Source organism: Diabrotica undecimpunctata, chromosome 9, assembly GCF_040954645.1.
Source record: "Diabrotica undecimpunctata isolate CICGRU chromosome 9, icDiaUnde3, whole genome shotgun sequence".
Classification (NCBI taxonomy): domain Eukaryota; kingdom Metazoa; phylum Arthropoda; class Insecta; order Coleoptera; family Chrysomelidae; genus Diabrotica; species Diabrotica undecimpunctata.
This window is the reverse complement of record NC_092811.1, coordinates 132,319,965-132,344,144: the sequence shown is the minus strand read 5'-3', so window position 1 is coordinate 132,344,144 and position 24,180 is coordinate 132,319,965. Positions and strand designations below refer to the sequence as shown.

The 24,180-nt window shown below is 34.9% G+C and overlaps 1 protein-coding gene across 3 annotated transcripts in view; it reads right to left on the bottom strand.

Moving 5' to 3' along the window:
* The window catches only part of BRWD3 (bromodomain and WD repeat-containing protein), a 28,444-nt gene extending 4,294 nt beyond the window's left edge, over positions 1–24,150 (bottom strand). For 2 of the 3 annotated variants that reach the window (XM_072545320.1, XM_072545321.1), the window contains exons 1-22: positions 23,985–24,150; positions 23,873–23,931; positions 23,735–23,764; positions 22,979–23,264; positions 22,759–22,919; positions 22,361–22,692; positions 21,933–22,250; positions 20,217–20,634; positions 19,826–20,051; positions 19,649–19,760; positions 19,230–19,358; positions 19,015–19,174; positions 12,080–12,346; positions 11,602–11,835; positions 11,293–11,541; positions 8,009–8,220; positions 7,781–7,947; positions 6,265–6,404; positions 3,642–3,901; positions 3,137–3,381; positions 686–837; positions 13–346 (exon numbers count right to left, since the gene is read on the bottom strand). In XM_072545320.1, coding sequence (XP_072401421.1) covers positions 13–346; positions 686–837; positions 3,137–3,381; positions 3,642–3,901; positions 6,265–6,404; positions 7,781–7,947; positions 8,009–8,220; positions 11,293–11,541; positions 11,602–11,835; positions 12,080–12,346; positions 19,015–19,174; positions 19,230–19,358; positions 19,649–19,760; positions 19,826–20,051; positions 20,217–20,634; positions 21,933–22,250; positions 22,361–22,692; positions 22,759–22,919; positions 22,979–23,264; positions 23,735–23,764; positions 23,873–23,931; positions 23,985–24,006 — 4,513 coding nt within the window. In that variant the 5' untranslated portion in view covers positions 24,007–24,150. The remainder of the gene's footprint in view (positions 1–12; positions 347–685; positions 838–3,136; positions 3,382–3,641; positions 3,902–6,264; positions 6,405–7,780; positions 7,948–8,008; positions 8,221–11,292; positions 11,542–11,601; positions 11,836–12,079; positions 12,347–19,014; positions 19,175–19,229; positions 19,359–19,648; positions 19,761–19,825; positions 20,052–20,216; positions 20,635–21,932; positions 22,251–22,360; positions 22,693–22,758; positions 22,920–22,978; positions 23,265–23,734; positions 23,765–23,872; positions 23,932–23,984) is intronic. The other variant, XM_072545322.1, reaches the window with a different exon arrangement.
* Between the last annotated feature and the right edge of the window lie 30 nt (positions 24,151–24,180).

Sequence of the window (24,180 nt, the reverse complement as noted above, 5' to 3'; positions counted from 1 at the left end):
ACACTAACTTACCTCGAGGATGATACTCTTCTGCATCGTCATCTTTACGCGTTCTCATGCTTCTCGTGACTTTTTCCTTAGTTTGTACAGTACTGTTGCTGCTACTTTCCGAGTACGTGGCGGTTTTGTGGCCCAAAACGGAAACGTTATCGCTGTCGTTGGATACTCCATTTTCCGAGTCCGATTTTTCTTTACTTGAGCTAGAATTCGTCGAAGCTTCAGAGTCGTTGTCGCTCGTATTTGATTTCCTACGATTTTTCCTTCTCATCGCCGTCCTCCACTTCGACAATATCTGTTTCATGCTTTCTTCGAACATGCTGGACAGTCGACTCGTCATGTCGTATATCTAAAGAAACATATTGACAAATGATGAAATAAAAATAAAACATGGTTTATTTAGAAATTACAAACAGGTGTGCCTAAAGCTCTTGTAAGAATATCGTAGGAGACGATGACGAGGTCTACGTATAGTCTCATTTTCCAATTGAGTCTAAAAGTGTATTCTTATATACAAACTGTACTAAAAAAAGTTTTATTTTCACACATAAAGGACTATAATACAAAACTAAAAATATGCATTTCATATTTCATCAAAAGTATGCATTCCATTTAAGAGCTTTTCAGATATTATTGACGCAAATATTTTTATAGCTTAATTTTAATAATAAAAGATCATCAAACTCACCCTAGATTTCTTATTGGGCGTATACAATCGAGAATTCGAAAATATTAATCTCATATCCACACAAAACTGCTGCGGATTGTCGTACACCTTATTGGACAAGTTGTCTTTCACCATTCCGAGATCCACTGGACTTTTTACAATCTGATAATAATCTGTAAGTAATAAATATCCATGCATTATGTACGTGACGTGACATACAAAAAGAATTTTACTTAAAGAGAATTAATCTCAAATAAGATTTAAAATATAAATAAACACAGAAAAGCATATTTCTTCTTTTTTTGCAGCAAATATGTCTGCAATTACTATCTTTTCAGTGAAAGAATATTATTCTTAAAGAAAATATCAAGAAGAACGTTTAAAAAAAATGTAATATCAATATTCGGATGAACGATCTTAAATAAAAATAAATAAAGTATATAAAGAAATATTACTGCACTGTTTGAAAGATTGACACTTGACAGATGACAGCTACAGCTGTAATAACACTTTACGAGGACAAGAACAAAAGTTTTTAGCTGTGCTAATACATTTTTCAATAAACAACTATTTTGTTTTCATGCAGGTCAAGGGAAATAACGTTAACGATGAATATAAGAACATGTTAATTAAAATTACTAGTTAAATGTGTAAAAAATCTACAGAAAAACGTTTTTCGGATGAACGAAACTAAATAAAACAAAAATAAATATATTTCTTATGTAGATGCCGCGTCTTAGTAGAATGATTAGCATTAAATTTTTGCATTTTATAAAATTACAGATCGAATCCTACTCCTAATCTTTTTAGAAAAATTTTTAATTTAAATATGTACAAATCTACAAATAATATAATTAAAACTCTCTTCTTATAAACTATAAATAAAATAAATAAAGTAATCACTGGGAGAGAAAACCCAAAAACTCGTTAGTATGCTAGAACTGCTTTTTAGCACATAGACTGAAGAATTATTTTTCACAATTTGAAAATTCGAAATTATAAAGTATAATTTCGGATTTTTAAATTTAAAAAAATAATAGGTAAGTCTCAAAATACGCCTCTCTAGAGCTCAACAAAGGAAGATGAGAAAAAAAGGCAAAAATAGATGCTGGAACATGGACCATAGCAAATCTCAAGAAAACCAAATAAGCAACACCCGAGGATCAAAAGAGACGTCGGGAGAATACCACCACCCCCCTCGCCATAGAGTCGCTAAGAAACCAAGGGGCTCTAACGAGCAGACTAGGTCATGGTAGCACACAGACACCATCCTGATACTCAACTAGATCGGCCTCAATTAAATTTGATCAGTAACAAACTGGAGCAAGCACAAGGTCAAAATAAACTCCTACGGTTCTATAAACCATCGTTTAGCGAAGGAACCCTGTGGGTAAATTGTGTTAAAGAGTATACGAAAAAATGAACGGCTGAAGTAGTAAGGACTATTGAGGGCCTGTGGGAGGGAGCAAACTTAAATATAATCGATCAAAATAATATGCAAAAGCACCCCATGGTCCTCACCCGCCTCCCCGAGAAAGAGCTTGATGAAGAAACCATCAGGACCCGTCTAAAGAGGCAAAATCAAGACCTTAACACAGAAGACTGGTTGTGATCTCTGTTCCACAGACTGAACGACAGTAAAGATAAAGGTCATAGAGGCAGGAGTTATGAAGGAGACAGCTCTCTCAGATCAGCATACCTCCCATATGATGATCCCGAACAACCATCAAGGGAGTTGGAACAGCTAGTGAGAGATTGCATGAAAAATGAACTGCAATTAATCATTGGCTATGATACGAATGCCTACCATCTGGCCTGGGGCAGTACAAACACCAAACTGTTCACAAAATCGCATGCCTTAGATGAAGTCTCTAGAAAAAATGAAATTTTTGGTTGAATATATTTTGAAATTTTTTTAAAACGTTTCGTAAATTTTTAAGAAGAAAAACAGTATAATAAAAAATTACGTGATGGTTTTTCGTAGTGTTGGAACAAACCTATTTTTAATTTAAAGTTATAAAATTTTATTTACATATAATAAAACAAATAAATACTTTAATATTGTAAATTTCATAGCTTTTTAACTTTTAAAATTAAAAATCAATGGCATCGAAATTTTATTAAGCGTGGATGCATAAGTTAAATAAATAGTTCCCTTCGTATTCCTTTCCCAGTTCCCTCAAACTATACCTTTTTAGTATATAGGTTTAAGCCGACGGCCACCGTTTGAGTTTATGCCGTCGCCTTCTTCACGAGTGTTTTGAAGGATAATAACCGTGACCAAATCGCCCATATGCGTCTATATTCTATGATATTACTGCAGTGTTTGAAGTTTGACACTTAAAAGATGACAACGACAGCTCTAGTAACACCTTACGAGGGTAAGATCAAAAGTTGTTCATACATACCGATCAACCATTTTTTTTTCGCGTGGGTCAAGAAAATTCTCGTATATATTTTAATGAAAATTACCTGGATATACAGTGGTGTCGACGGGTTGCCTGAACGGACCCGCGTCCTCGCTGGTCCACAACTGATTTACGAGAGTCATTGCTTCTTCTTGCCACTGGTCCGGATCCTGGTTAGATTTTCTCGTCGCTGTTCGTAAGTTCTTACTTGTGGACGGCGTTTCGGCTTCTTCTTCTGATTCGGAAGAATCGTACGAACTAACGAGTCGGTGGTAAAGGCTTGGTACGTCGACATACTCTGAGCAATGTCTAAAGAAACAAGACAAAAATGAGATCAAATTAACTTCTGGGACAACAAAAATTAGATTCCGCAATGTAAAAGAGTTTTTTTGCTGTAATTTGTTAAAATTTTTATTGTCTCTATTTTGTATACGAAGTGACACAACATCGACGATTCAAAACAAGTGAATATTTGTAGATTCGCTACCAAATCTCTAAAGAAACATATTAAATGGACACACCGTGTTAATTTGTAAGATGTTTCGAATTTTAGCTAAAATGCCACTTACCTGAGAATTCTTAAACACAGTTCAGTCAAAATTCTGGCGTGTTTCACGATGTTGCTATGTTTTTCGTTGAATTTCTCCGCATTCGTGGCTAAATATCTGATGTCGAATTGTGCTGCGGTCAGTCTTCTGTAAAACTTGTTTTCGAATCGAGCTTTAATCGTCGATAAATCGATTGGGTATTCGATTACCATCGCGTACAGAGGGTATTCGTTTATATCGACGGGTACCAAAAACGGCTCGGCTATAGCTAATTCCATCACCTATTTAAAATAAATAACAAAATAAATTCATTTCAAAAAGACCGTTCAATTAAAGTGTCACGAAAAACTATTCGATTGGGGACCAGAAAAGAGAGTAGGGGAAAAGAGCGGATAAACATAAAAGAATATATTACTGAAATATTGAGGTGAGATAGAACCAAAAGTTTCTACCAATCTTCTTCTTCTTCTTAGCCTTCTGTCGTCCATGTTTGGACATAGGTCTCTCCCAACTCCTTCCATCGGTCTCTATCCTGAGCAACATATTTCCAATTTGTTTCTGCTATTCTTTTAATGTCATCAACCCATCTCATCTGTGGTCTTCCTCTTGGTCGTTTACTTTCGTAAGGTCTCCAATTTTGTATTGTAGTATTCCAACGTGGGTCTTTTTTTCTAGCAGTTCTACCAATAAGAACTTCTTAACGGAGAAACGTCTTTTGATTAGATACACTCACAAAACGTGAACATTTACCTCATAAAATAGTTCATTAAACAGCAAACGAGATGAGCGAAAAATGACGATATGGACCCCAATCCAACAAAGAAGCCAAGGGAGACCTGAGTAACAAAGATAAACAAAAAAGAGACTAATCCTCAAATAGCGAAAACGTAAGGTATAATCCAAAAGGATTGAACGGCGACTAAGATGATCATAATGAAAATAGCGAAAATGTTTTCGCTATTTTCACATTATTTTAGTAAACAACAAATAAATTTTCACATTATTTTAAAACAAAATGCTTATTAAAGGTTACTTTGCAAGAGCTCTCTCGGTATTTTCCATCTTTTTTACATTTATAAGTTGATTTAAAGGTGTTTCAAGAAAATTAAAAGATCTCCGTTATTTTATTTTTACTACTATCTACTCTCTACAAACTCTTAGTACAATTGATTATCGATTACTAATACAAATATTTGAATTATAATCTAATAACATTTACATTACTTTAAAAGTAATAAATTCTAAACAATTAAGTTGATGATTTAGTTATTGTTAACTTATCCGCACATATCACAACCAATAGCGTGCGCAGATCCACTCGACTACCTCATCACCGGGCTCCTCATTGGCCGGCGAACTTCATTCTAGCTCCTGATTGATTACTCGATTCGTTAGGCCCTCAAATGGTAAAATACAGGTCAAGGAAAAAAAGAAGGTTTTTCAGAAGGCCTATTCGATCTGCCTTCTGAGACTGATATACCACAGTTAATAAAGTTTAAAAAAAATATGGCTTTAAGAGCTTTAAATATTCGAAAACTCAGTTATTTCCCAGAGATCAATTTCGTAGAATGGTGTTTTGTGAAGCTATAAAAATATCTCACGAAAATGATAATTTAATAAAAAATATCCTTTTCGCCGATGAATCGTGATTTTCAATACGGGGGCATCACAATCCTTCCAGAATGCGGTATTGGTCTCAGGAAAATGACCATCGAAGTATTGTACATCGCAGCTATCGCCCTCAAAAACTTAATGTGTGAACCAGCATTTCAGGTTACCATATAATTGGCCCATTTTTCATTGAGGGAGTCTAAATTCAGCTAAATATCTTGCTCTTTTACAAGGTAATAATATTCCAGCTATTCAGAATCTCTAAAATATATATTTGAAAGATGTCTGGTATCAACAGGATCGCTGTTTCGTTCATAATGCGCATATCGTGAGAAATTATTTAAACACAATTTTTCAGGATCGCATTTTAAGCGGAACAAGCCAAATTAAATGGCCTGCGAGATCTCCCGATTTGGCTCCCATGGATTTCTTTTTCTGTGGACGTACTAAATCCACCATCTATGGAAACGATCTCGAGAGGGCACATAATCTAGTTGATTTAGATTAACTAGTTTTAGAATAATACTTTTTCGTTTTTTTAGTAGGCACAGCCCACAATAAATTTTTATAAAGGTCTTTAAATGCATTGCAATAACGTAGATTTACGCAGCAGAATTAACACCCTCGATGCACACCAATAGTCTTAATTGATACTAAAAGTTAAAACGTCTACGGCCTTGACGACAGCAGTGGGCTTGAGAAAACGCTGTTGCCACATTTAATGTATATTACCTATGTCCAGCTGAAAGATTTACGTACTGTATAAATGGCATACAAGTCTATATAGTTAGCTCGATTGTCAGTTGGAAAGTTAGTTAGAGTTCAGTGTTCAATTTTTTGTTTTGTTTTGTTTCAATTCATTTGTTGTATAATTCGTAATAAAAAGTTAATAAAATTTAATTGACTAAAAAACAAATTGTTTATTCGTGCAAATGAGTTGTTTCGGTGCTTATACCGGATTATTTGCACTTCAACAAAGAGTCATTGTTGTTGAGAGATTTCTAATTTGAATGAGATAAAAAAAAACACTTACCCTGGTTATGCCTGCTACGATATGTTTCGTAATCAAGGACAAGTCACTGTATGGCCAGTCACACTGTATCGTTTTATACAGTATCGATGTTAGTTCTTCTTCTAGGACAGGAATCGATTGACTTTCATCTTCAGGCATTCCTGAAATCACGTAGAATAAAAACTAATAGCCGCAATTCTTTTGAGAGTAATAAAGTCAAGCTCAAAAAAGAAATAAAGATACTTCCATCGCGAAGAAACAAATTTCTGTAATTTGCTTTATAGAGATCCGCTTATTGGGCATAACTGTCTGTCTTTTTCCTATAAAAGCCTATTCTTCGATCGTACTATGATATCTTTCAGCCTATATTCGGCTACATAAAATAGAAGTAGGAATCGAAAGGGTAATACGCAGGTCTAATACGTTTAATATTTATTAAAAACATTAACCTTATGGTTTTTTATTTATATTCAACAATAAAAAAATATTCACTAAACCCTAGTTATGCATTCACTTATGTCAACATACGTAGATTTTTTCATAATTACGTTAAATCCAGAGGCAGCTATGGAAAAATGACACCAAAACAATATATTGTCAGTTAATGTTAAATGTATTTTGTAGTACTGTAAAGCTCTTTGCTACTTGTGGATTGTACAATGGGTCGAGGTAAAGTTATCGATGAGAAAATTTGTTCAATAATTATTAGATTTTTTAATTCTGGAAAATCCAATTCGAAATCCACTAAGAAATATAGTCAAAAGATACAAAACTACAGGTTTGGTCGTCACAAAACCTAAAAATCTACGAGAAGGTAAAATAACCGAAGCAGATCGAAGGGCCATTGAAGGTGCATTATAGTGAAAAATCGACGAGTAAATTATATGGAGTTAAGCGTTTTATGGAGTGACGTTATTGGAAGACACGTTTCTAGATCAACATGTCACCGAGAGGCCCACAAATTGGGATTTGGTACTTACAAAGTGAGTTTTAGAGTTGAAAAAATTACTACGAATTGTTTTTAATAAATTTCATTTTATTTTAGGCAAAGGAAAAGCCACTTTTAACATTACAACAAATAGACTAAGATAGTTAAAGATAGTTATTTACCACTTTGAGAATTGCGTCTTAAAATCTTCGAACGAGAATAACGATAATCTAAATGTTTATTTATACAGCCAGAAGCCGCTAGCGAGATAAAGTGATATCATTTTTTGATATCACACTTCCTCGTTCCTCTTCCATGGATTTAAAATAACTATCTGAGTTTTCAATCAAAATAGGCGAGAGAAAATCCAATATCCAGGAATATTGAGTTTGAATTAAAGTTTGATCGGTAAAAGCGGTGTTCTCTGTCGCCTAGATGATTTTGAGAAGAACATATTTATGTCATAGCGATCGGATTATTATTATTAAGAAAAAGATAAAGAAAATGCGTTATAACTGGGCATTGTAACCCCTTAAACTGAAATAAAAATATTTTCTTGCCTCAAAACAAGGTTAATACAAGACATGAAATTTTTTTAAGTGTACTTACTTTCTGGATCAATAATTTCCATATCCCAAGGACTCATTCTCTCCTGCTCCCCGTTATTCCATTTAATCTCGTAGCACAAAACGGACGAATCGGGAAAAGCGTCACTGGCTGGGGCTTTATTAATGATCTCGCCGATCCACCATTCGTCGTCTATCATACACCTGAACCTAAAAGGTTATTCCAACAACTACGTGACAGTTTTAACGTTCTTTAATATAATTTACTCACTTGTTTCCGTTTTTCCACGTTCTCGACATCGCCGTGACGTAAATTTGCTTCAGTACGAAAAAATCTAGAACATCGGGCATGTCGTGGTATTTCACAGAAAACACTTTGCCCGTCAGTCTTCCGGATTCGTCCATTAGCGCTAATTTTAAACAGCACAATCTTGGCGGTTTAATTTCATACTGAATGCCGATAACTTTGGCGATTTCTCGATCCTGAAGCATAAATTGCAATGAATCGCCCTGTATAAAGCTGCATTTATTCAGTTTCAACGATAAATAAAGAGTGCTTTATATATAAAACACAGAAAACTGCTTTTATGCAAATTTCTTCAAAAAATTCTTATACTGTATTTGTTAATGTTTGATAGTACGGCACCTATAGACAGAGAGAGAGAGAGAGAGAGAGAGAGAGAGAGAGAGAGGGAGAGAGGGCGAGAGAGAGAGAGAGAGAAATGAAAGATGTGAGATGAACAAGGTAACAAGAAATAAAAGGAATAGAGGAATGAGAAGGTAGAAGTAAAAGTATGCTGATGAACAGAAAGAAACGTAGCAGGATGAAGAGAGACACGGGAACAAAGCAAGAGGAGAAGCGCGAGGACGAGAACGAAACAATGAGAAGAACGACCGCACGCTGTTAATTGGAGATGGTCATATTTGGCCTTAAAAGACTGAAAATGCCTCCAAATTAGAAATCGAAAGCTTAACATGGCTGAAAGTGACGCAGTCAAACCGCCATAGGTTTTTAAGCGTGAAAAACAAATAAAAAACTTTAATAATTGATCATTTTGATTCGTTTAATGGCTGTAAATGCCGCTGTTAATTTTAGATGGTCATATTTGGTCTTAAAATACTAAAAAGGGAACAAGTATATAAAGAGAGAAAACAAATCAAAAAACTAAAAAAATTGATATTTTTTATTCGTATCGTGTCTAAAGATGTTGCTATTAATTGGAGACGATCATATTTGAACTTAACAAACTGAAAATACAACCAAAGTAGGAATAGAAAGCTCGACACTGCTAAAATTGTCATATACGAAACAACAAATACAAATATACAAAAAATCAACAGAAAACACACCAACAAACTACAATAATTGATAAATTTGATTCGTTTAATGGCCGTACATGTCCTGATAATTGGAGATCGTCTTATTTGATTTTAAAAGGCTGAAGCTGCCTCCAAAGTAGGAATCTAAAGCTTGACACAGCTAAAATTGACGCGTTCAAACCAACGTAAATTTTTAAGTGATATAAAATATTTGACCTTAGACGAATCAAGATGCCTCCAAAGTAGGAATCGAAAGCTTAACAGTGTTGAGATTTACGCGTTCAAACCGACGGGGTTTTTAAGTAATATTTTAAACAAAAAAAAAACAATGTAAAAAAGGAATTAACACTATATAAAAAGAAAAAACAAATCGATAAGCTATAATAGTTAACAATTTTGAAAATTCCTATAATAGCTACATATATTGCTGTTAATTGTAGATGGTCATATATGGCCTTAGAAGACTAAAGATGCCCTCAAATGATTGTCGGACGATGCCCCCATTGTCAAACCAATGATTTTTACGGGCACAAATTTCTGTTCCTATTTCATCTTTCGCTACTGCTTCAATGTCTTCCTTTATTCTGGTCCAGTAGGAGTCTATATCTGTCTGGTCTTCTTCATTTACATTTTGATTCCTTAGCCTGCTGGCGATGTTTTCCGAGTACCATTCTGCAATTTTCCCATCTCTCAGCTTTTGTACATTCCATTTTTTTTTGTATCCATTTTATTTTCTTTACTGGTGTATGAAATTCTAGCCCAATGTTGAGATCACTAGGCAATTATCTGAGTCTATGTTTGCGCCTCTATAACTTCTGCAGTTTATTACGTCTGTTCCATGCTTTGAATCTATTAAGATGTGATCAATCTGACTCGTTGTTCTTTCATCAGGAGAGGTCCAGGTTACCTTGTATATGTTCTCGTGTTCAAAATAGATGCTAGCGACTGTCATATTGAGTGCTGCTGCTTCTCAGCAGTTTAAGTTTATCAGTTTTAATCCATTATCGCTACTGATGTTGTTGTCGCCAAGTGCTCGGTCAGATTTTTTGGTCTGACCAATGAGCACTCTTGGCGCGCATCGCCCCGCCTTCCTTCCTTTTCCCATTTTTTCATTGGTCTTTTGGTTTGGAATCTTATAAAATATTATGTATAAATATTAGTTGATTTCCAAACCAAAGGACAGTCTACCTCGGTCTTTCCTAGAGCCCTAAACTCTAGGGAGCCGACTAGCGGGGCTCTGAGGCTTTGTCTTAGTCTCTTACGATTGAGTTTTATTTTATCCTTCAAAAAGAAACAATTCTACGTCCCAACTAGAATAAGGGATAAGTGCCTAGGGTGTTTCGCACATGGAATTCACGAAGCCCCTAAGCAGACCGTACAGAAGAGTGGATAATTTCATAGGTCCACTCTAGCTACGACGACATTGTGTAGGATGTTTTCCTATCGTGGGCATGAAAACTCGCTCTCGTCCTATTCTTGCATTCATGTCACCTAATACAATCTTAATGTTATTTCTGAGACATGTCCTGTAGGCTTGCTCTAAGCAAGCTTCTGTAGGTCTTCGAAGAACTGTTCTTTTATTTCGTCTGGTTTGTCATCAGTTGGGGCATCTGCATTGATCAAACTGTCAATTAAATAATTTTCGTTTTAAGAGCAAATAGCACATTCTTTGACTGTAGGCTTTAAAGTCAATAATAAGGCCTTTTGTTCTTCCGTTTTACAATAAATCCCACGCCATCTATGTGTTGGCTTTCATTGCAGCTGTAATATATCGAATGAGTTCTCTTGTCAAGAGTGCCAGTTCCCATCCACCGCATTTCCTGCAGTGCTAAAACATCTACTTTTTACGTGTTCACTATGTCCAATAAAGATGCGAGTGCTCCAGTTCGGTACAGGGTTAGGGTATTCCATGTTCCTAATCTCAGTTCCATTTTTCGTTTGCAGAGTCGTTGTCGTGAGTTCCGTCCAGCTAATAGTTCGTGACGTTCTGTAACATATGTTTTTTTACAGGAAGAGGTTGTCAGCCTCTAGCCCAATCTCCAACCTGAAGGGCCTGTCATTTCAATTATAATTCGTATATTGACTTATTCTTAAACCATAAGCCTTTATTTGCTTTTAATGTTTAAGGGTTAAAACCTTAGTACAACGTTTAAAGTAACAAAAATTGTCAAATATTATAACTATTTCCAACACCAGATAATTAAGGAAATCTTTAAGTTTTTCCCTAACACTTACCCTAATTGTCATCTTATTCCACGGCAGATCCTTGACGCTGATCTCGTAGACGTTCTTCATTTCCACGGCGTTGAGATACAGCTGATGGCCTTCGATGAAATACACGATTTCGTCTCCCAATTGTGGATAATACGGAGATTTTCTGGGCCGCGTTTCCGACAACCATTCGCTGAGTCTGTATTGCTCCGAGATCTTCGTCAATTTCGATGTTCTAGGAACGTTCGAGGAGTAGCTGTTCATGACACTGTTCTGTAAAATAGACAAACTGTAATGTGAAAAAATTGTAATTTTTAATATAGACACACTTACCTTATTCGTTTGATTGGTTTCTTTACTGGCACTACCATTTTGACGAGTAGTACTCTCATTTTTCGCAGAACTACTTCTGTTTGAGTTAGTTTTACTTGAACTACTACCGTTGTCTTTGTTACTGTCCGAACCTTTACTACTTGCAGGTTGTCTCGATTTTCGGGTGGGAGTTTCCTTCTTGGGCGCCTTGTTCGTTTGAGATTCCTTAAAATTTGAACGATCACTTTTGCTATTCTATAATTAAATAAGTCTATAAACGAAATGGCACAAATAAGTTGAGATGTTTTATACAAAAAAAAACGTAAGTAAAGAAACAAAAAATATTTAAAATTAAAACAAACAAAAAACTGTAATAATTGGTCTTTTTCTATAATATGCCTCTAAAATAGGAATCGAAAGCTCGACACTGGTAAAATTGACGCATTCTACCCGACTACTAAGTTTAACTAACAAATGAGTAACAAGTTATAATACTAACCTTCAGTTTAGCTGCGCCGTTCTCCTTTCTGGACGAACCAGCTTTGCTGTAGCTAGGATTCGAATCCTCGTTGTAACTTTCATCGTAGTCTTCGTCTTCGTACACCTCCACGTCGATATCGTCGTCCGCATCGGAATCCGATACATGCGTGGTTCTTTGGCGCCGAGAAGAACGTTTGGGGCGTTCACGTTCTTGTTCTTCTTCTGCCACCCAATCCGACGAGTCGGACGATTCGTAAAAGTTTTCGTTTTCGGAAGATTCGTCGTCCTAGAAACACAAGATGGTATTTGGTGTCAAAATAAGGAGACCATAATTTAAGCCTTTTCGATAACTAACACGCAAGTACTCCAAACTTAGACAAAAGATGCGAAATTCTAAATGAGATAAAAACTAGAAAGATGGAATACTTGGGGCACATTGTGAGAGGTGAAAAGTACGAACTTTTAAGATATATCATGCAGGGCAAAATTACGGGCAAAAGAAGTGTGGGAAGAAGAAAAATATCGTGGCTTCGTAATCTACGTGAATGGTTCGGGTGTAGTTCGATTGAACTTTTTAGGCGCGCTGCTAACAAAGTCGCAGTGGCCATGATGATTTCCAATCTCCGCTAGGAGTGGCACGAGAAGAAGAAGAAGATAAAGTTATGTCGAATTTTGAAATACATGTAACAAGCGCATGACGCACTGGTGCGTCAAGCACAAAATTAAATCAAAACTAATGACGCACCGATGCGTTATGTGCAAGAGTCTAGGTTTAGACAGTAAGAAAAAAGGATACAAATACTACCCTGGAATCAAAATTGGAGAACAACTATTTATGCCTTTTCGATGTTTTTCCGTCTAGTTTAGACATACATTTCATACACTTATACGTCATACATACATGCACCAGTGCTTCAAGCGCATGACACACTTCTACATCAATATATCGCACGGATGCGTCATATGCGAGAATCTAGGTTTAAAGAAACGAAGAACTTAAAGAGTTTTCTATATTTTACGGAGTCAAAAGCGGCAGTAAGATCTGCACATACCGCCCTGATGTTAAACCGAACAACAATCATTTAAGCCTTTTCGATTATGATTTTCGTCAAGTTTTGACATACATATAACGCACGCATACGTCACACACGCATTGCTGCATCAAGCACATGATTACGTCAAAATATACGACGCATTGATGCGTCGTATGCAAGAGTTTAGGTCTGGAGAATAAGAAAAAAAAAAGAATTACTGAAATTTTTTGGGTTTACGGGGTCGTTAGAAGCGGCCAGTTCTACAAATACTACTCTGGTGTCAAAATAGAAGGACAACAATCATTTAAAAATTATTTTCGACGATTTTTTGTGTCAAGTTTTGAAATACATATAACGCATGGCGCGCTGATGCGTTAAGCTAAGATTGCATCAAATGATATGACGCACTGATTCGTCATATTCGGTTTAGAGAGTAAGAAAAATGGAGTTACCGGAATTTTGTAAGTTTACGGGGTCGTGAGAGGCCCCAGTTCTACAAATAGTGTTCTGAGTTAAAATAGAACGACAAAAACCATTCAAAAAATATTTTCGACGATATTTTATGTCGAATTTTGAAATACGTATAACGTACTTTAACGTAATGTACATTACGTACCGGTGCGCCAAGCGCATAACGCACTGATGCGTTCAGCCAAGATAATATCAAAAAATATGACGCATTGATGCGTCGTATTGGGTTTATAGGATAAGAAAAGAGAAGTTAACGGAATTTCGTGGGTTAAGGGATCGTAGGCAGTTGCTAGCTCTGAAAATACTGCCCTGGTTTCAAAATGAATAGAAAACAGTTACTGAAGCAGTTTCGATTTTGTTCTTTCGTCGAGTTTTGACATATATAATGCACACACACGTCACACACGCACTGCTACATCAAGAACATGATTACATCCAAATATGACGTATTGAAGCGTCATATTCGGTTAAGACAGTAATAAAGAAGGAGTTAACGAAATTTTGTAGGTTTATGAAGTCGTAAGCAGTGGTAAGTTCTGTAAATATGGATCTGGTGTCAAAAAGAAAAGACAAGGTCAATTTTTGACATACATATAACAAACTCACACGTCACTAACCGCATTGCTGCATTATACAGGGTGTCCCGGAAAATAGTGCGTTCCTTATAACGATATGTGCAGATTGCAGCATTTAAAACAAAAAAAAAACATTTTTTTATGAAGTTAACCGTTTTCAAAAAAGAAATTATTAATTTTAATCCATTTGATTATTGTTCGCAGAAAAGGAAATACAGCCGGCAACGTTGCGTTCCTTGTTATTCTTCGTTAATTACTGTAAATCAGCTATCATGAATCATCGATCGTTAGGCATAATATGTATTGATACTGATAACAGTGATAGAGAAAAAGCATGTATTGGTTTTTATTAAATATTTAATAATTAAAGTTTGAATACTGTTTTTACTTACATGGAAAATTATTATTACAATAAATGTTCGAAATGGCCACCATTTTCACAAATACACGCGTTTATTCGACGAATCCAATTATTCTTAATATTATAAGTATGTAAATTATGTCTGATTATTTCAGCAGCATCAAAAATTCGTTGCCGCAATTGAGCTTCTGTTTTAATTTCATCCTGGTTGTCGTATACTAATGATTTTAGATGTCCCCAAAAATAAAAGTCCATAACATTGCATTCTGGTGTTCTGGGTGGCCACAGAACGTGTCCATTTCTACCGATGCAACGACGAGGAAAAGTGATGTCGAGGAAATCTTTAATATGTCTCGTAAAATGTGCTGGAGCCCCGTCATGAAGAAACCACATTTCAGAGCGTGTTTGTAACGGAACGTCTTCAAGAAGTATCGGTAGAAAATGCTGCAAAAAATTTAAATAGGATTCTCCGTTCAATCTTCTGGGAAGTTCGTACGGTCCAATCAGACGATTACCAATAATCCCAGCCCATAAATTTATACTAAATTGTTTTTGAAAATTTGTCCTACGTATAGCATACGGGTTTTCATCACTCCACACGTGACAATTGTGAAAATTAAACACACCATTTCTCGTAAAACAAGCTTCATCTTCACACAACACTTTGCACGGAAATTCGGGTTCTCTGGCGATTTTGTTTTGAAACCATCTACAAAATCTTAGTCTTCGAGGTAAATCGCCTTGGTGTAAATCTTGCACTCGTTGGTAATGGTAAGGATGTAACAGTTGTTCCGTAAATGTCTTGTGAACAATGTTTTTTGAAATGCCAACCATTCTAGCCACAGATCGAGTACTTACTCTTGGATTATTACTGACTATATCCAAAATCACATCTTCTGCATTTAGTCTACGGTTACTTCGTGTTCTACCGCTAGTTTTTTTAGGTATCACACAACCCGTCTCTAATCCTTTTCTGTATTCTGCCCATACCTTTTGGAGCGCAACGTTGCCGGATGTATTTGCTTTTCTGTGGACACTAATCAAATGTATTATTATTTATTATTTACACTAAGTAAATGTATTTTTTTTTTTTGAAAACGGTTGACTTTATAAAAAAATGTTATAAGACTTTTTTGTTTTAAATGCTACACTCAGCCCATACCTTTAAGGAACGCACTATTTTCCGGGACACCCTGTATACATGATTACATCAAAACATAAGACGCATAGTCATATACAGGGTGAGTCATGAGGAACTTTACATACTTCTACCATATCATGTGTCCCTCAGGGAGCATATCATGTGGCCACTAAAAAATGTCAACTCCTCTTGTTTATTAATTAACAGGGTGATTTGTGTAATTGACCATTTATTTCATTTTACTGTAGTGTTTATACGGCTCATTTGATTTTTTTAATTTTTACATGATACAGTACACTACTATCAAGCATTCGACTGGTATTAGCTAAACTAAAAAATTCCAGGACTGGCTTTGGAAAAATTAATTTAGGGATTCGTATTAAATATTACACCCTGTATATATATTTTTTTAAAATGCAATAAGTGATTTTCAAACTACATAAATAGCCAATGAAAACGACATATGCGACAATGTTGTCGCACTTTTATTAAATTTTTGGTGAACGATCTAATCTTACCAAAAATAGAACAACCATAATGAAGTATCAAATTATAAGGTAATTAATTTAAACAAATGTTATAAATTTCAAACATTTTAATTAAAATGAGTTCCTACAACATAATCTAATACGTAGAAAATTAACATCTTTACTGTCACTTTGTATTATCTCTACGATAGAATCAATTGTTTTTCAATTTTAAATTTTTACTCATAGATCGTATTGGGGCATTATTTTCGATAAATAATAAATTAAATTGATTAAAAAGTCAAACCTCTTGTATGTGTTAGTTTTTGTTGATTGTAAATGATTAAAATTTTATGTCAAATAATAATACATTGCATCAACTGTACTAAATAAAAATAAATCTAAAAAAGTTTAAAATGAAGGTTGGCGTTGACCGTTTGACGTTTCTTGATATTTTATACCCATTGTCATTATTGTCATTATCAATTGTTATTTATGTGTACAAGAATACACATTTCTTCTGTCATATCTACGTTAAGTACATTGTGTTAGTTTTGGTAGAGCTTTTGTTACTTTCGTTCAAAATGCCACATCAGTTTTCGACCACAGAATATGCAGACATAATATTTGTTTATGGATTCTGTAATGGGAATGGTAGGGCTGCTAGTAGAGAATATCGCAGGAGATTTCCTAATCGTTGAACTCCCAGTCATCCAACATTTGGGTCAGTTTTTAATTATTTGCGAGAAAATGGCACTTTTCCTAGTGGAACAACAGAGCGACATGTAGATGAAGCGCAGGAAGATGACATTATGGACGCCGTTACTATTAACCCTACAATAAGCACTAGACAAGTAAGTCGAGAACTCAATGTTACTCAATCAAAAGTAAGTAGAGTCTTACAAAAAAATAATCTATACCCATATCACATTCAAATGGTTCAGCGACTACATGCTGGAGATGAGATCGATAGGTTGGAATTTTGTAGATGGATTAACAATAATCGACCAACGCTATACAGGACACTATTTACAGATGAAGCCCAATTTACCAGAGACGGGATAAATAATTCACGAAATTCACATGTGTGGGCAGAAGAAAATCCCCATGCTATTCGAGAACGTCGTTCTGTTAAGGTTTTCGGTTAACGTGTGGATTGGTGTCATAAATAACCAATTAGTAGGTCCTTACTTTTTTGATGGTCCTTTAACAGGGCAGGTCTATTTGAACTTTCTACAAAATATTTTGCCGAATTTGCTTGCCAACGTGAACGTTGCTATCCGAGGGATGTATTTTCAGCATGATGGGGCACCCCCACACTTTTTACTGGCAGTGAGACAACATCTCAATAATGTTTATGGAAACAGGTGGATAGGACGTGCAGGTCCTATTTCGTGGCCTTCAAGATCCCCCGATTTCAATCCCGTTGATTACCATATTTGGGGACGATTGAAGCAACTAGTTTACGCAGTGAATATTAATAACCAACAACAATTAATTGATAGAATTATACATTGTTGTAATACTATTAGAAACGATCCCCAGAGTATCCGTAATTCAATACGTCAATTAACAATTCGGCAACAAAAATGTGTACAGGCTGCAGGGTTCCATTTCGAAAATCTATTTTGAATTATTTTTATTTTGTTACCATTATTGTATCTTTTCCAGTTCTAATTTATGGGTTTATCATAACTATGTCCATATTTTTAGTTTTTTTTTAAATTGTTCTTCGTTATTGTTAGTAGTTACTGTTTTTTGTTGTGCAGTGACACAGTTTATCATTTCAATTAAAATGTTTGAAATTTATAACATTTGTTTAAATTAATTACCTTATAATTTGATACTTCATTATGGTTGTTCTATTTTTGGTAAGATTTGATCGTTCACTAAAAATTTAATAAAAGTGCGACAACATTGTCGCATATGTCGTTTTCATTGGATATTTATGTAGTTTGAAAATCACTTATTGCATTTTAAAAAAATATATATACAGGGTGTAATATTTAATACGAATCCCTAAATTAATTTTTCCAAAGCCAGTCCTGGAATTTTTTAGTTTAGCTAATACCAGTCGAATGCTTGATAGTAGTGTACTGTATCATGCAAAAATTAAAAAAATCAAATGAGCCGTATAAACACTACAGTAACATGAAATAAATGGTCAATTACACAAATCACCCTGTTAATTAATAAACAAGAGGAGTTGACATTTTTTAGTGGCCACATGATATGCTCCCTGAGGGACTCTACATATGGTAGAAGTATGTAAAGTTCCTCATGACTCACCCTGTATAAGAAGCTACGTGTAGAAAGTAAGAAAAAAATAATAGGAATTTCGTGGTTTATGATATCATAAGCGGCGGTAAATACTACTTCTAATGCTCCCCTGGTGTAATATTAAGAGGACAACGATCATTTAAGTCTTTTCAATGTTTTATGTCCAGTTTAAAAACATATTACGCACGACTCACTGATGCGTCAAGCATCAGATTACATCAAAATTTATGACGCACTAATGCGTCATATGCATAAAAAAAAGGGTTTTCTGTGGTTTACGGTGATCAATACCAGGAACTTGGTTATTTTTCATTATGAGAACGGCGAATCTAAGCGCAGCGCCATTGAAGGGTTCGCTCGACGTACCATATTTATTTTTTATTTGATTTTCGTTACAGGTGCTTTGTCATTTTTAAACAAATAAAAGGCCACGGAAAATTTTTCAATAGTTTCAGGATTTCCAGTAAGTTGCTACTTTTATCTTTATCGAACAATTAGAAAATACATCGACACACAGATTAATGTGATCCAAAATGAGTGAAAATCAAAAGACAATGATGAAATTCAGTTTTACTTCCAATAGAATATCTAAGTATCATTTTAAAATATTGAAAAAAGTTTTTACCTTGTATTCATACGTTACAGCAGATCGCGTCACATATTTAGTTTTCTTCTTCCTCTCCTCCCTCTTTTTAATGTTACTAGAAGTGTTGATGCTGATCATATGCGGCCTCTGTCTTAGCTGTTTCTGGTATTCCTCCATCTCAGCTTCTTTGATACAATTCCTAGACACAAAAAAACGTTATCGCCTCAAAATATTTTTAAATACTCATAACTTACCTAATCTCTCTCGAATTTTCCAAAACAGCCGGACTAAGGGGTTCGACCAGTACGTTCTTCTGCCATTTGAACGTCGGATCTTTCTGCCAATCACCTGTGCTCTGTCTGATGCGTTCGTGTTCCCTAACGCTACAAGTTTTTCATAATCAAAACATCAGTGAAAGTAATATAGAAAAATCAGTGAAAAAATTATTTTAATAAGTATCTTGTATCTATATTTTTCCTGTTGAGTTCAGGAAGAGCTATACAAGATAAAGAACTATACAAGTCATGCTTTCAAGATGGCAACTGTACATACCACGCCCTCAAGATGACAGCTTATATAGTCCTATCATTTATGTAGGCTACTCAACCTAATATAATGTCCCAATTTTCAATACAAGAGATGTTATATAAATATTAATAAAAATATCGCTTACGATGGTCTGCGTCCAGGTCTAAACGAAGAACCCTGTTCCCGATCTTCCTGCTGATTCTCCTGGATGGCTACTACGTGATTCTGTGGAAGATCTTGGATAACTTCTTGTGTCCCTTAAAGCATAAAAGCAGTATATAAACGAACGATTCGCGCACAAGTTTGCTCAATTAGAACTTACCTTCATTGCCGATGACAATATTCGGGACCAATTGATCGACGTTGCAAAGTTCCCGACCGGGAACTAATCTTTGAAGCATCGGAGGGTACGGATTGCCGTCGATATCAACCAAGAAAGGAGGAGGCATCAGGTGGGGCGGTATTTGAGTTTGTTCGTCCAGCACCGCGTGGCTAGAATCCCGCACCAAAGGTCGATAGTCGGTATGAAAGAACAATTCTTGAGGAAGCTAGAAAATTCACCATATTTGCATTTCTTTCTCGAAATTTACTTTAAGTGCAATGACAGAAATGCAGAAAAATAACGAAACGATAAAAAAAATTTAACTGGAAGAAAGTAATTGCACAAATCAATAAAATACAGTTGAGAAAAGAACAATAATCAAGACACTTACCTGTTGGAAAAAAGGACTACCAGTTCCAAACCCAAATATTAAAATATGGCCTTGTGAGTCCGATGCAGCTACCACACATCCATCCAGACTCCATTTCGCATCATAAATAGAAGCATACCCTTGTCCGTCGTAGGTATTCAAAAATTTAAAAACTATTTCGCCTTTCAAAATGTCCCAGATGAACAATTGGCCGTCGTGGCCCGCAGAAAGCATCACATTGTCTTCGTGTGGATGGGCTTCTAGTACGTAGATTTCATCGGTATGGCCGGAAAGCACTTTTACTAACTGGCCGGTATTGGAAGTCCAAATTTTTAAGTTGTGGTCGCTAACGGCGGTTACCACCCACAGGTCTGACTTGTTCCAGCAGACCATTGTTACTTTCAGCTTTTTTGAATCGGCTTCCGGTGCATTTGTTAATCTGAAATAAATACGTATTTGTGTAGAATTTTTTCCCTAGATTCCCGACAAAAATTTTCATTTCAAGATCTGGCAACGGTGCACCACGCTTTTGATGATTTTTCTGGTAGAAGGAATTTGAAGATCGAAAACGGCACATGTTGTGCCGTTAAACAGTCATTTACGATCCAAATCCCGTTCCAACACGAGTAGAAAGCAGCATGACACTAGAAACGCAGCGATAACCTGTACACTCATGAAATAAACGTAGTAAAGAAGACATACCACTAGGTGACCAAACAAAATTTACCTATTCTCGATTCTTAAAGTAACAGCGCATTCAGAGTCTGTGTATTAGAGTTAACTAAATATCGAATTTTCCTAGATTCTAAGAAAATTACGAGACAGCTCTGGTAATTTTTGACTTTTTGAGAGAAACCATAGAAAAAGAAAAAATATAGACACATGCCAATAGTGTACTACATCGTATCTTCGCCCCTATTGGTGCGATCGTGACATATGAGTATCAGGTGATAAGATTTAACGGATATAATCCAATGACATAAAAAAAATAAGATAGCGGCATGCCAAAAGTACCTAAAAAGACCATAAATTCGTAAATTTACTGTTAAGGGTCCCATTGTAACTGATGATTAGAAATGGGTTCCTTTCTAAACCCCAGAAACGAAAAACGCTAAAAAAAGTGAAAAAAACATGACAACTGTCTCTTGGGATGAGAACAGAATTAAATATATTAATTATTAAAAAAAACAATAGCTAATATGTACTAGGCAGCTCAATTGATTGTCTTGTCTCTTGGTTTTACTCGCAAATCTTCTAACAATCCACCCACTCACAAGGCTGCCATTGGATACAAGTAGATTCACCATCCACCATACTTGCCAGATTTTGTCCCGTGTATCTTCAGTTCTCAAACTTAAAAAAATTACTCAGAGAACACTGTTGTGATACAAACGACCAGGTCATTGCCCTAATTCCATGTTAATTTGGGGAGCTCGAGCAAAATTTCTTTCCAGAAGGGGTAGAAAATTTATCTTGTTAAACGCATTATACAAAAAAGAACTATGTTTAAAAATAAATGAATAAAATAATAAAAATCCTTTTAAAGAAAAAATAAAATCTTTGCTGGTAAAAAAATTCATTACAAAATCCATCAATTTATCTGCAAATACACTATTAACATTCCTAAGATTCCAAACTGTACAAAAACTAAATTCAATTCATAATTGTATTAGTAAAATTAAACTAAATAATCATTTGTTATAATTATAGGTTAGATATTTAGAAAAATCAACTTACGTAGTCAATTTAGTCGTCATATCCAAATGAATACTCTTCCATTGCTGCTTCTCAAACCACCAAATGATCGCCATGCCATCTTTACTACCAGAAAGAAACCTCAGTCCAGAATGCGCCCACTGAATGGAATCGACCCTATCACTGTGAGCTTCCATCTCCAAAATCCTGTGGGGTCCTTCGTCACCCTTCATGTAATATACTCTAACATGGTGGTCTGCAGAGCCTGTAGCGAGAAATGTGCCGCCGGGACTGAATGAGGAACAGATCATTTGAGCTTGACCTGGACGAATTTTTTCTTGGTATAAAATAGGGTTGTTCCTAAACGATATAAACATATTAAACAGTGTTTTTCACATTTAATATATACTTTAAGTAGAATATGTGTCCAAAAAGTCAAAATACAATTGAATAAATAAAAATGTCTTTACCTAAATTCTAATTTAACTCCAGATTCATAAGTATATGGCCAAAAAGCAATGGATCCATCAGTGCTAGTACTGATCAAATAGTGTACATCTAGACAGCGTGTTGGACAAAAATTAATAGATGTTATCATACCAGTGTGGCCAGTTAAAACGGCCACAGGTGTCCCGTTCTGTAAATTCCAAACCCTCAAGATTCTATCTATCGAACCGGCAGCTAGGAGAGTATTTTCTGAATTAATCGCAATATCTGTTATTTCAGAAGAAGCTCCTCGAAACACTGATATTAGCCTTCCAGTGTGAGCTGACCATAATTTAATCAATAAATCATCTGCTCCCTAGAATTACAAACAGTTAAGTTAACACTTATGACAAATTTTTTTGTGTGAAATATTGTTACTTACTGTGATGATATATTTTCCAGAATGGTCGAATAGTAGACAATACACTGATGATAAATGTCCAACAGTTGTTCTTTGTATCTGCATTGATGTAAACAATTTTGGTGTAATAGTCCTGTGCCTAGTTAATGGCCCCGAAATTTCTCTGCTCCTTAAAGAATTAACTAAAAGAAAGAAGTTAATAACTACTGTAAATAATAAATATTTAAATGTTTCAACTTACCTAAATTGAATGACAATTTAATATTCTGTATTGGTATTCCATGCAGTCTAGTAACATAGTTAAATAGTTGTCCAAAATTCGTCAAGAACTCATTGCCTATATGTATATTAGGCCGGAAACTCAGAAAAGATTTACTTTTACTTAAAGCATTCTCCTCTTTGGATTTCATTGCCTGGCAGCACAAATGTAGTAAATAGTCCGGTCGTATATTGGGAAACTGTTTAACCATATCCTCAACCGTTCTGTCATGTTTATTGCCTTCCCAATCAATACGGGTCGGTAATATCTAAAAGTTATAATTAATAATTGATAAAGTAGAAAAAATGTACCAAAAAAACAATTATAAGAATATACACAGAAAAAACTAACTAGGATGTACTTATGGGATAGTATCCCAAGCGGCCAGTACCTTTCAGATTTTTATTTTATATAATTGTTTAAAAAAACCACAAAAAAGTGTAATTTTTAGATATAAATCTGAAAAAACCATAAAAATTTGCAATTTTCTGTAGTGAAAACAATTTTTAAATAATTGGCGTGAAAGAAATAAGTTTTTTTCTTTTATAATACCTTTCGAACACATCGACACAAAGGATTTATGTTCTAGAAAAGACCTATAACAACAATGTGAAAGACATCTCAAAGAAATTATTACTTCAATATCATGTAAAATCCAACAATTTAGAAGGAAATAAATTTATTTCTCATATATTTAGTATAGGTGATTCAAAATAGATGTATCTTAATTTGCCTTACCTTATGTTCTTCAAGTTCTTCATTGAAAACCTAAAAAATAATATTGTAATTTTAATCTAGAATTTTTTTCTCAACCTAACATATTAAGTATATTCCTACAATGATTTCCTACATGAACTCTTATAAAGTATTACTTACTTTTAATGTTTTCTTCAGCAAACCAGAGGACAAGAATTTTTGGATTAAAAAATATGCATCTAAAAATTAAAATGAGTTTGTATAAAAGTTTGTACGGTGTCAATGGTTTTACCTGAGTTCTGAACGTTTTCCATGGTTCAAATATTGAAATTATGACTTTATCCAATTCAAATTAAATTAAATATTATTCATAACCTCCATTGTTAGTTTTGTTGTTAAATTTATTTTTATTTTGGTTTGTTTGTTCTAGTTATTGCACTTGCACACAACAAAGTGAGGCACTGCTTGTACATTGTACTCTTATATAT